General features: G+C 42.5%; 1 protein-coding gene across 1 annotated transcript in view; it reads left to right on the plus strand.

Moving 5' to 3' along the window:
- HOMER2 (homer scaffold protein 2) overlaps positions 1-13727 on the plus strand; it is a 55494-nt gene that overhangs the window by 21901 nt on the left and 19866 nt on the right. Inside the window, exon 3 of the mRNA XM_052672451.1 lies at positions 12347-12478. Coding sequence (XP_052528411.1) covers positions 12347-12478 — 132 coding nt within the window. The remainder of the gene's footprint in view (positions 1-12346; positions 12479-13727) is intronic.

Raw genomic sequence — 13727 nt, forward strand, 5'->3', positions numbered from 1 at the left:
GAACGTGAACTCAGAAGTGTCTGATTGCTGTGTAGTGCGTGGGGGAAGCCGCATGCAAGACCCCTCATTAAAAATGACCTACATTATGCTGCAATTTAGAGGCAGAAAGGAGGTTGGAAAGCATGCAAATTGCTCAGACTGGTATCTTCCAGCATCTGCTGGAATGGTGGTTGGTAGTGCCCATATTGGTGGTTTTTTTCTGCTTGTTTTGAATTGGAAGTATGTATTATCCAGGCAATATAGATGAGGGAGAGGATATGGAACTTGTTTTCATATAGAATTTGAGAAAGATATAATCCTTGTGGGATCTCAGAAGCAAGCTTCTCATTTTCAAACGTTCTGATGTTACATGCCTACAAAACCTGTGATTGTGACAGTGTTCTTTTCATCTTTAGAGAAATAAGTTGTTAACAAAGAACATAAAGCTGTCTTAAAGATTAACAACCAGCAATAAACTCTGTAGGGGGCATTTTGAGACTGCTGGAGCCAACTAAACTGTTGCAGTGAGAGCCACATCAGGTGGCAGTCTGAAATTGTTTGTGGGATCTTTACTCAGGTGATTAGGAAAAAAATAAAATAAAATTGGAGTTGAAGACTAATGGATTGCAAGAGTAGGTTTGGTAAAAGTTTGATATGGAAAGAGGGGCTTTGTGTTTCAGAGAAAATAGATGTTGACTGACGCTCATTCCCATTTGCTGGATGATTTAAGAGAGTTTACTACTAACAATTGCCTTGAAGATGGAAGACAGTGAGTTGGGCATAATTTTGCTAAAGTGTTGAAGAGAGAACAAGAAAAATTACTGAGCTAGAAAAGCAAAGTAAGTAGATCTGTTTCTGAAGTAAATTGCAATTATTAAGAATGAGAGTGGGCCAAATTTTGCCAATCAGTATACACTTACTGTTCTCCAAAGTGAATCTACTTTGTAATACAGTATGATGAAGCTGTTTAGTTGTTAAGTGTTTTGTGTTCTGGTTGTTACAGTACCCTCACACAAAGGTCTGTTTAGGTGCATTGTACCAGGAAGGTCTGGTGTGATTTGGAGGGCAGAATCAGAGCCCCAGCAGCATTTGGCAGCAGACATTTGGGGCAGTAGGAATGGATGATGTGTAAATCTGCTAATATTTGGTATGTTTCTGGCTTTCTCAGTTCCTGTACCAGTCCTAATTGCTACCCACCTCTTCATGATGACGCTTTTTGTGTTCCCATGAATGGAGGCAGGGCGTCTTCTGCACATTTATTGGCAATTCTGAGTTCTACCAGTTCTGTACTCGGAGATTCAAAGCAAATTATTTTCTTTGCCCGTGGAAATGAAATTATTTTAAGTCATAGTTGTTAAAAATACTCTAGGGTACTTTGCCAAAAGGTGACTCTTAGATTAGAGGAGCTTCCCTTCACAGGAAAAGAAATTGCGGGGTATGGTAGCAGAGATGAAATTCCTTCATCTGGCAAGTTTCTTTGTGTGTTTTTTCTTTCATTGATGTAATTTCAGCCATTAAACCAATATCAACTCTTGCTCAGGAAAAGCCTACCAAGTAATTCAAGTAATTTAAATATTACAAACTTGGAACTGAATTGAAAAAAGGCTTCCAGCAATGTGTGCATTGCAACAGCTCTGCACTGCTTTGGTGGCTTTTAACTGTGTCTCCAAGACCTCATGGATGTGACTTGTGATGGAGAGGGATCAGAACAGCCACCACTCCTCTTGTCATATTCAGAGCAGATGTGCTTCTCCGTGGCAGGGCGAGTGTGGCACTGTAAGAAGATAATGGTTGTCATAATTTCATAGTGAAATGATAGGAGGATGTTTTACTGCCTTGGGTAAAAAAAAATAATGGGAGGAAAAAGAACAAGGAAAGTGACCTTAGAAAGTGAAGTGTTGTCTTTTCCTCCTTTCAGTGGGTGTAGAGAAATTCTTAATAAAAAGCAGTGATTTTTCAAAGGTGTGGGTGAGCAAATATGTGTTTTGTCAAGGAGACAGAGGTTCCTTTATTTCCCGTTTGGCCTGCCCTACTTTTAGTGCTGTGACCGCCTTTGAGCTGTGCCGTGTGCTGCCCAGGGCTGGGCGGGCTGCCCGGTGCCTGATGCTCCTTGCCTTGTGTGTTGCTCTGCTGGCAGCAGCACTGCTGTTCCCAGAGAGACCCTGCTGGTAACATCTGGTTAATTTAGCAGAAAATACTTACTCCGGCTTCACAAGGCTTTTTCACCGCAGAGTAACTGAGATGGAGATTTCTTTTTTTTTTTTTTCTTTTTCCCCAGGACTTTTCCTGTTGTGTTCTTTATGCCCTTCATCCCTTTTCTTCCAGAGTTTTTCTCTTGTTGTCCCAGGACTGCCCACCGTAAAATGGAGAGGCACGAGCTCAGTCAGAAAAGGCCCTGTCAACAAAAAGGTGGCGTGTGACACTCACGGCTGTGTAATGAGCACCAAAAGCATCCCAGCTCCAAAAGAAAGGCAGTAGGGAGATGGACAGGCCTTGGGCTCTCGGAGGCTGAGTGAGGCTATGTTTTTGATCCAGAAACCTTCCTATGCCAATAGATCTCCACTAGCTTTCTGCTATAAAGCAGAGAAATTAGCCTATGTGATGGCTTTCATCTTCTCTTTACCCTTATCATGGTATGTTAAGTATTTCACAAACTATTGGAACCATCTTCAACATGATTATTAGCACTGGAGATTATACTGGAGCCATAACAGAGTAATTCCAACAAATGGAACTAATTAACCCCCACATCAAAAGAACATCTTTTGAAATATGAAAACACAGCATAAAATATAATTTTAATGCACAATCCTGTTTTCCAGTGTGCATATTTTGTTTATATGTATAACAAACATCTCACTGTTTTTATGCTAGCGTGATGACTAGTAAGTAAAAACATAAGTTGTGGCTTTAAATATGGAAAATATAATGTAGACAAGTACTTTGCCACTAAGACAGACCAACGACCAACCTGTGTGTATATGTTAGACTTCTGCAAATCCATATTAGAACCTTTAGAATGATCTGATGCCATTTTATCTACTGCTTGGTAAGGCAGCTGCAGTGGAGCTTCTCCCACTTCAGATTTCCGAATAGAAGTTGGAGGTGGGTGCTCATCTACCAGGCAGGTTCTAGCACCAACAGTGCTGCATAAAGTGCTTTGGAATTGATACTAGAAGAGTCTCTGACTGCTTCTTGCTGCCCCTTTTGAGCTTGTTGTTGCTGTAAGTATTGAGCTTTCTTTGAGAGGCAGCTGCTCTGTTTGTAGTGATGCGCTCCTTGGTTATGTGTGAAGAGCAGATTACGAGCAGGGGAACATCTGTTCTGCCCTGGGTCATAACTTGCCAGGCTCACCCAAGCTGTGGCTTCTCATTCAGTGAAACTAATTAATACTTTTTCCATCCTGGTTTTAACTTCTGTTTCCCAATTCCAGTTAAGGATGTAGCGGAGCTGTGGTGAGCAGGGCTTCTAGATTTGTTGTGTCACTCTGAAGGGGGCTGCAGGGGAGACTCTCAATTCAAGAGACTCTTTCCACCATACAGGAGGTGCATTCATGCAGCCTGTGGAACAGCACAGAGAAGTGTGACTTCTAGGGTGATACCAGGAAAATGCCTCTGATGATGTCAGGCAATAAGCTGGCAGCTAAAGCTGGGCAGATGCAGATAGAAAATAAAATACACGTTTTAAAGATAAATAGTTGCATGTAGCCAATGCACTGAGGTGTGCAATGGATCCTTCTGCTGCAGAATCCAATGCTTCATATTCTTCTCAAAGAAATTTTGAAATAACAGTGAATGAAATTAAGGGAAAATGACAGTCCCCAGCGATGTTTAAATATTCATGTTATCTGCATTTGTGGTGTACTTGCGGTTTTGTTTCTCTCTAGACATTAAAATAACTTGAGAGTATTTTCTTTGAAGTTTGGTGGTGAGGAAGAGCAGCATAAAGGAGATGCAGAACTGCCAGCCAAGCGTGGGACTGCCTGCATGCGTCATGCTTTATTTGCTCAAGGTGATATCATATTCAGAAATTCAGGCAGAGGGGAGGTGCAGGGTCCCATAATTGGGAAGATGATATGGTAGTCTGGAGTGATGTCTGCAGAAGTTTCCAGCCCTTGCTGATGCTGGTTGAGGTGATAGGGTAGATAACATGGGGTGCACTTGTGCAAGTGGGGCCCTGAGCATTCAGAGGGAAATACTGAGAAAGTGCAGCAGGTTTTTCTGAATTGCTGATAGCAGTGGAGATGAGCTGGAAATGGAGGGAAACATTAAAAATGTTTGTGCAAACAAGACCCAGAGCTGCAAGTGAAAGAGAGCTTGTCAAATGCTGGGAAATGGAGCAAAGTAAATACTATGGATGTGGTGGGAAATGGGGTGGGTCCCTTGAGGCTGAATCAGCCAGAAGTCCTGAGCATCTGTGGAGGATGGGATTTGGGTAAAGCTTTACAGCTCACATCACTGAAGTGTTTCTGTATCAATCTCTTTCCAAGTTATTACACTTGAAATGTGAAAAATCCTTCGCTCTGGATTGTTTCTGGAAGGAAGTCTTCCATAAGCCAGTTAGTGAGCTCAGAAGACAATGCCAACGACTGAATCTTTGACCAAAGAATGGGAAGCACACCTGCTTCCCATTTGATCCTTCCTGGCAGGTAGAGTGCATGGAGCCACCACACACCTGAACCAGTGCTGCAGAAACCTATTCATATATGCAATTTATGGGGAAAAAAAAAACTTGCTAGAGGATTTCTGGTTGCAGTGGCAAATATGGAACCTTCCTTCTTGGATAGGTTTTCCCTTTTTTATAACCTCTCCATAAAGTTTCTTGGTAAAGCTCTGTTTCAGGTCGTGGTCTTTGATCTTAAGAGAGCTTTTGAAGAATCTTGAAAAAATCTGAGGGGGAAATGATCCATAATTGTAATTAGGTGATAAGGTAAAATCAAGGTTTTTAGTATCATCGCAGGCACAACATGGAAGATTTTGCAGATGCTTTCCCTTATCTTTTTGGTTTCATTAATTAAGCAAAGCAAAACTCTTGAAGTAGGCATATTTTTACATTCCAAAAGCTTTCGCTCTTGCTCAACAAAGCTCAGTGGTAATGGTGTTGCTCAGCTTCAGGGGGCATGGTGTTGCTCAGCTTGGGTACAGGCTGTGCAATATGCTTTTTCTTCCAAGAAATTTGCAAAGGGGGTTGAGGAACATAGTGCCCAGGGATGAGCTGAACACCTGTTTTTTCTACTCAAGTTTTCCCCAGCTTCATCCCAGAAGGACTTTGCTTGATTTGTTGCAGAAGTGCTGCACATCTATCAGGAATCGCAGTGAACACAGCTCTGCTTAGCAGTTGGTTGACTGATTCGGATTTTTTAGTCCCTCTTGTTGTTGTTGTTTAAGTTCAACTACCAAAAGTAACAAATCATTTCTATAAGCTGTGCTTTATGGAGCTCCAAGGAATGCTTTTCCCATGAAACAGCTGCAACCATTGTTTGTTCCCTTCTTCTTGCTGTAGTGCCAGAGGTATCTAATACCTGAAAATCCCAATTAGAGTTAATGTATCAAATGTTCTAATCAAGTAAAGCCAGATGGAATTTATAAATAAACTATGCTGCACTGTGTGCTCTTAAAATTCAAACATGGAACATAAGTCAGTGCAATATTTTCCTGGTTTTATTGCAAACATACAAAACCCAACACATTTCTTCCTCCTTGACTCTGCATTGCGGAGTAGCATTCGCTGGTACTGTAGTTGTTATAGGGAAAACCAGGAGTAGTATAAAAGTCTATTAACTACTAAATAGTAGATAACTTACAAAGCTGATTCTCTTTGGATTCTCTAACCTCTACCTACCTTCATTTTCTAACAGCAAAATAAGCCATCAGGAATCTCTGAGGATGCAGGAGGGTTGTTGTGTCATCCCACAGCTACTTCATATCTTCATTTAGGTTAGAATACTGCTACTGAGTGTTGCAGGACCTGATTGCACCTGTTGTGCTGTCTTCTAACAATGACCTCGTCTGGGTGCTTCAGAAGATGTCATGCAGGTTCTGCCATCTGCCAAGAGTAACGCACTTGTCTTTCTTGGTTGTTCCTCATTGCAAAAGGCAGTTCTTTCCAGATTTCAGAGAGGCAGTGGTAAGCTGTCTTACCAACAACTGCTCACTGGGGTCTGTAGGTTGCCATTCAGAACAGAGGAGTCTTTAAGGATGGCTACAGTCTTGTATCTCACCCATGTCATATTGCTCACGTCCTGCAGCCCTGCTCCTGGCTGCTGGCTTCTGCCTCTCAGACATCATTCAACCTTTAAAAGCGGTGTTGGTCATCTTTTTTGTTTGGCTCATTCAGTTTCTGCATCTTTAACTATAACTACCTTCTGGTGGTGTTTTTGTGATTTGTATGTGGTGGAACAGCTTGGGGTCCTGGGAGAAGTCCTGTCTGAGCTCTGCACAGGGCCTTCAGGCTGAAGAGAGGAAATAATGCTATGGTGCAGCTTCAAGGGTGCAGGCAGAGGAGTGCTTAAATGCTTCATGTAGGGATTTGATTATGCTTAGATGAAATCCCCCAATGCACAAATGTGTGACAATTATGTATTTTTTGCTTTACCTAATTGTAAATAATGCAGCATTCACCCAATTTGTAGCCACCAGGAAGAAATAATATCTTTGCTGAATTCTTCTTCATCTCTGGAAAGCTAGAAATGTTACCTGGAAATAACACACAGGCTTACCTGGTTGTATGTTTTATGAAATGTTGCATGAAATTCCTAGGTGAAATTTGTTCCAGAGCAGAGAGGCTGGGAAGCAGTGCTGTAGCTTTGCTTCAAGGAGCAGCTGCTGGTGCCGAGCAGGGTGGTGGGTGGATGTGTGTGCTGTGCCGAAAAGGAAAAGAAATTCTCGTCAGATGTCAAAGCAAAAATAGGAGATTTTAGATTTAGACTGGGTGGAGGAGGTGGGAAACCAGCTCTGCAGAGATGTTAATTACTTCAGGAGGAAAAAGAGCACAATGGAGTAGGTGTAGCAGGAGGTTTACTTAATAGAATTCACATCACGGTGAACCCACTTTCGTTGCATTTAGACAGGTTCACAATGAGGACTTTACAACAGAAATAGTTTAGTAGAGGAAAAACAGTTATTAGTCTTTTTATTAGGGGGAGGGCATTTTTTACGTATTTTCTCATACAGGAGGCCAAGAGCTACTTCTACCTATATGTCATGCATGGCTTTGGATTTGCTGTGTTACAGGGTTAAAAATGCACAGCTGTGGGGTTGCAGAGTGGATCTGTAGGGAAAAGAGAGCTAAGTGCAACTGCAGGAAATGGCCAGCAGTGGCAGCATGTGAGGGTTGTGATCACTGTGAGTCCCCTTCTGCAGTTGCTTTCTTAGCACTGTGTGTTGTGGATGCTTCTGAAATCTATGTCTGGGTGGCATAGCTAAAGTCCTGCTTGCCTGGCTGACCTGGCAGCTGTCCCCTGTCCATTGCTGCGCCCCCTCTCTCTTGCACACAAGTGATGGAGCAGAGCAGGAAGAAAAGCAGAACGAGACATTCAGTGTTCTTTTCAGTATGTTTCTGGTGCTCCTAGTCTGTTCAGGTGAAGTCCCAGGTCTGTCCCAGGTGTATGTCCCACACATCTCTGTGTAGGAGGTACAGCAGATAAGGCAAAGTTCAAACATGTGTAGTTGCTGCTTATAGTTTTCCTTTTTTTTCTTTCTTTCTGAAAGACCCTTCTACAAAGTCTTAGTAGAAATGGTGAGGAGAACGATTTCTACTGGCCCTGGTTTGTTAGACAGCTGTAATTAGTTCTCCTTCATTACAAGTTTATTTTTTTGATCAAGGCCTGTTCTTCTTGTCATCCCAGTTTCTTGTTGCGAGTGTGTCTTCATCCCATTTGGAAGGTGGGCTCAGGAGGTGACTCCCTTTGTACCTTTTGCTAGCCCTGTCATGGCTAATGGCATGGGCGTGAGGGTGTGTGCTGTCTTTGTAAGCTGGAGCAGAGATGATCTGATGTTTTGGGGTCACAGGTGAGTGGTTCGTTTCTGCAGTTCAGCGTGAATATGGTGCTTTAGTCTCTGGGTTACAGTAGCTTTTCTGTTTTCTTCAGAAGGAGGTGAAGAACTCTAAGCCCCACACCGAGGTTAGCACCTTCCTCATGATGTCATTTCATGTAATATACAGTTTCTGCTTCCTTAGACCAGTGATTTATTGGTGAAAAGACATTGCATTTCTGTCTAGCCACCAGCAAAGAATGGTAGCTAGTGAAGATAAGTGCAAATCATGGCAGTGTAGGTGGATAAATTCCACGAGGGAGTTGCTGAACATGTGAGGGAGAATTTCTCTGCAAACCCATCCCTCTCCCTTGGTCTTCACGTCCGGGTTCACGAGTGCTTCTGATTCACATTGGCTTGATGAGCTGGAAGAACCTGCTGAGCCTGTGATAGCTGCAGCCTGAGGACTGGCAGCTCCCTGCCCTCATCAATTCTGTTTTTAGATTGAGATATGTCTTCACTGAAGATTAGCAGCCTGGTGGGTTGAGGAAATTAAATTTCACAAGGGCTGCAAACTGGAAAGCACATATTGAGAGGTGTGAAAATGAAATGGGGAGGTTTTAATGTAGTGACTTCTTAATGAGAAGATACTATGCCCTTGAGCCTTAGGGCTTTTCTGGAGGTGAAGTTGCTTCAGAACAGCAGGTGATGTGAATTTAAAGAGGAATGATTCTGGAATTTCCCAATCTGCTGAACTGGGACTTTGGTCCCAGAATAAAGGGTGAGATTATTTCTGTTCCATTTCTGATTTGATTTAATGCAGTTCTAGAACTTCGAATTGGCTAGTCTAGCAATCCCACAGCTCTTACTTTGATCTGTTCCCAGGTAGAGAGGTGTTTGCCAGAGCTGGCTCTGTGGGTGTGTGTCCCAGCCAAGGAAATGTCCTGGTGCTGCTCAGGGCAGCACGTTGGTTTCTCTCTGCCAGATGCTCACAGCCATTGGCTCTCTCCTTCTGGGGACGAGCCTGCTCCCATCTATGCTGCTGCTTCTGGAAACGTAGCACGATGCCAAGGATGTCCCAAGCTGCTGGTAGCCCCTGGCTGCTCCAGCACTGTTCTGCATGGGCTCCTGTGCACGTGTTTGCCTCACCTTGACTTGAGAAAATGCCTTTCAGGAAACACATCAGTGTGATTTGGTGATAATGGGGAGTTTGGGAAGGACCCTTTAAATGCACTAAGCATCCCCCATGATAGAAGGTAGCTGTGTGTACATACACCACGCATATATCATGAGCAATTTGAGCTGCCAATGCAGTTTTTTTTTCTACCCAGGTTATCTTGTGACCTCTCTGCTTGTTTTATTTGGCAACTTCTCTCTGTGGGAAGGCAGTGGGGTGGGTATGTTTCAGCCTACGAGAGCTCTGCCCTGCACAAGCTTATTTACTTACTTTTATCTGATGAATGTGCCCAGTGTGTGTGTTCCTAAACGTCTCGAATCATTTCTGGTTGACAGAGTACTACCTTGTACTGTAAAAATTATTCATTGTCATCTTTAAATAAAAATTTAGATCTGTCAGGATTGTTTTTCTCCCAAGGGAAGTGAAATTAGCCTGAGATTTTGTTTGGCTTGTGTGGACGTAGCAGGAATGTTTGCCATCTGATGTGCTGGCGTCTAGATGAGAGAAAAGGCAAATTTTTTTTAACCACGTGTAGACAACTCCACCAGCATGATGAATGAGTTTATTATTCTGTAAGGTGCTTATTACATTATGCTCCTCTTTGCCTTTGTCTGCGGGGAGAACCCGTTAACCACTTCAGGGACTGATGGCAGCTCATTAGAGCTGTTTGTCTATGAAGTCTATGTTTGTCTATGTTTGTCTATCCATTAACCTGGATGACAGTCCCTGTGTTTATTTGGGGTTTTGATGCTGTCAGAATTCCATCATATGTGTTATAGGAATGAGGGCCTATGCAGAGCTGCTTCATAAGAGTCTGTTTGAATGCTGAGTGGACTCTTCTTACAGGACTGCGGTCCTATGGGAAGCCTTCCCACAGCGCTGTGGGTTTGGCTGGGATTGAGTTGATTTTCTTTGTAGAGGCCGTGTTTTGGATTCTTCATAAAATCAGTGTTGATCACGGGTACCTCACAGCGCTGTGTTGTGTTCTCCTTCTCCTGACTGTTTCCATGCAGCTCTGAGTTGCTCTCTCAGCTTTTTCTCAGGTTTTCACTTGTCTCTGGTGTCTGGGGCATCTGACTGACAGAGGAGGGCTTTAAAAAAAAAAAAAAAAAAGCTAGAGCTGGCTTGCAAGCAGTTTCACTAATTGCAGCTTTTTATAAATTTAGCAGATGAACTGACAGTTTCTTGAAGGTGTGTGATCACCACAACCTTCCCTTGGATTCTGCACTGGCTACAGAAAAAATTAACCTCTAAGGTGCTAAGCTAATATACTTCATCTCATTGCTCAATAAGTTGCTTTGTGTTCTAGTTTGCAGTCTTCATTATTCCTCTTATCACTTCTTTGATGTTGGACTGTTGTCTAAAAGTTCCCTTCAGCGTGTTTTTTGTGTTTGCATTTTCTAGATGTTTATTTTAGGAGTTTTTATTACTCTCATTGTCAGCTTCCTGTGAAGGAGGTTCTCGCCTTTCAATGAGAGGGGTCACTTTATTAGCTTTTCAGCCAAAGATGTCTGATTTGATAGGCACAGTAGGGCTGAAATAATACTTTTTATCCCTTGAAATTTATGGTTGTTTCAGAGCTTCTAAAATAACTCAGTAAGACAAATATGTGTAAGTAGTTCACCTGTCTGACGTAGGATATACGTTAAGCACTTCCTTTAATGTTTATGGAAAACATCCTGATTTCTCATTTGGCCGTAGATTTCATCCCCTTTCTTATGACTCATTCTATCCAGTCCTCCTATTGTCACCCTCCCTTTGAATTGTCAAACCCATGCATAAAATCTTTGGAGTTTTGGTTTTCTTTTAATTTAAATTACTGGAATTGAACTTAGGTTTTTATATCGGCCACCTTTCTGCTGCATGACTCAGCTGGAGCACAGCACATCTGGGCAGCTTTCCTTATGCCTCTGTGAGACAGCCATACAAAACATGTCTCATCTTCAAAAGTTCATTTCTGCGTAGCTTATGTCAGCCAACGCTGCTGAAGAAGAATCACCTCTTCCCCCATCTCATCCTGGTTCTTCCTATTAAAAAAGTAAAACAGAATTTACTAGCGTCAGCCACCTGGCCCTGCCCTGCTTTCATCCTTTTGGTGAGAAGCTTCCAGCAGCAATGATTTCATATTGTTTTTGAGCTTGGTCTGGATCGACTGTTTGTGTGCTGACGTTGGTCCTGTGCGCACAGCAGGGAATTGTACACTTGTTGGGAAGTGATGGCACAGTATGGGGAGCCACCAAAGATGTGCAGTTTCTAAGAAGGAAAATAGAAGCATCCGCACAGAGGGTAGAAGTTAGGGAGGGGATGGAGGCAAGGAATGTTCTTTCTCTGGTGAATTTAATTTACGCTTTTTGCTAAATGTAAATGATAGCTTAGGAAAAATCTGCTTGGAATACCTAGCAAATGATGTTGCCAGGATACTTCCTGATCATGTTAATTAAGCTGTCCCACGGATTTGGCTTAATTACTGCATAATTTGCATATTGGAAATGATGGTACGCGTTACTAAAGAAAGCTCCTGTTCTGCTAGCAGGAAGACAGTTGCTCATGAATTCATTTTCAAGGGAAGGAGTCTCTAGGCTCATATAATGATGTATCTTGAAAAGTTGAGATTTTTGATAATGAACTGGCATGTATATCTCATTCCTTTTGGTATGGTTACACTTTTTGCTTTTCCTACCAAGTTCCTGAGAGACTGCATGCCTGCAGCCTTCCTCTTGTTAGCCATTTCTTTGAGCACAGGAACCACTGCTGCTTTCTAGGCTGCTGAATCAGGTATCAGTCAGTGTGAAAGTGGTGGAATATTTGTCCTGAAGACACTTATGTTTGAAGCTGGATGTGCATTGTTGGTGATGTCATTTACCACCCTCCCTGGTTAAGCTTACTGTTAAACTATAATTCATGTGCTTCCATGCTGAAAAAGTGAGATCAACTCCACATTTCTACTAGGGACATTTTATAGCCCACCCCCCCCATCCCTGCTTTGAGTTCTGTGGTGTTAAACTGCGGGACTATGATGGTACTTTGGAAATAAAAGATGACAAAACATCACAATTCCTGCATCAAGTAAGACAACGTGAAATATGTGTTTTGGGAAAAACTGGGAGTACTGCAGCTTCTCTGTTCAAACTGCTAATTGCTTTGACTTACATGGTTGCTAGGATATAAATTTCTGATGTGGCTGCTTATAATTCTTTTTTGATCTGTTTCTAAACAGGTGATCATAAACAGCACAATCACCCCCAACATGACCTTCACCAAAACCTCGCAGAAATTCGGCCAGTGGGCGGATAGCAGAGCCAACACCGTGTTTGGGTTGGGCTTTCCCTCTGAGCAGCAGCTGTCCAAGGTAACGGGGCTCCCCAGCAGTCTTGTTTGCTGAGAGTGAAGAATTGCGTGTACCCAGCCAGCCTCTTCCAGTCTGCAAATCCTTTTCATCCACGTGCATTGGTCAATTCCTATAACTTGCTGGTATCTCTGTATACATAAGCAGGCTGCATCTGTGGTCTAAACTATGGACTAAATTGGATCGCTGATGATGGCTCTAGTGTGGGGATTTTGATGTTTTGCCCAGGATGGTTAAAAACATTTGCAATTCCAGATGCTCACAGAGCTGTGAAGCCAAATGGGACCAAGGCTGCACCTCCTGGAGCTGCCCTGGACCCTGGTATCAGCGCAGCACAGCCCTGGGTAGGGGCCGGCTACAGCAGCACATGACTGCCTCTGCTAATGAGTAGCAAGCAGTTTAAAATAAATTCCCTATTGTTAGATCAGTGGTCTTGCCAAGTGCTCTTCAAGAGGCTGAGGTGTTTGTTCCTGCAACAGAAAAGCATTATTTATCTAGCACATAGTAGCCACTTGAAGCATGGCTACTTGGCATCAAGCTTAGCAGTTATTTAAACACTGTGTCCTAGGACATGTTACACAGCCTCTCATGCTGCTGTCCTCTTGCATGCTTTATTTAAATGCAGTCCTGAGAACTGAAGTTTCCTGTAGTGTCTAAAATAGCTAAGGCAAGTCATTGCAATTGGAAGGAGACATTTCAATCACTTGGATTTTTACAAGGTTTTAGTTTTCTAAAACTATTTAACTGAGTTTTTGCAGTTTCCAGATATGTGTTTTTTGCAAGTGTTTCTTAAATACAAAACATATTTTACCTTGCATATTAAGTTACTTTTGGATTTGGGATGTCTGTTAAGGTGCCATGGCGATAATGGGATGCTGTCCTGGGGTGCTAAGGCCACTCAATCAATCACATGCAAAACTGCTTTTTAAAAATGTGACGTTGGTGATAGTGAGGTTTTGTGATGTTCAGATGCAGATGAGTGCTTGTTTCACCTCAAAGAGGTATTTATAGCAGCTAAATAAGTAGTAGGAGGGTTAATCAAGGGGAATCATTTGTTTTGAGTAGCAGGTGTAAGCCATGATACAATGCAACATTTGGGCATCTTTAGAATCAGCACATTTGGTGTTCCTTACAGCCTAATCGGAGAGATTTTACTATATTCTCTGGAATTGACCAAAGACATACCTAGAATAAGTTTAATGCTGGTATCATTAAGTGACTCTTTAGTCTGTCTTTAATCTGTGAAATGCCC

Source organism: Tympanuchus pallidicinctus, unplaced genomic scaffold (genome assembly GCF_026119805.1).
Source record: "Tympanuchus pallidicinctus isolate F22 unplaced genomic scaffold, pur_lepc_1.0 scaffold12, whole genome shotgun sequence".
Taxonomy (NCBI): domain Eukaryota; kingdom Metazoa; phylum Chordata; class Aves; order Galliformes; family Phasianidae; genus Tympanuchus; species Tympanuchus pallidicinctus.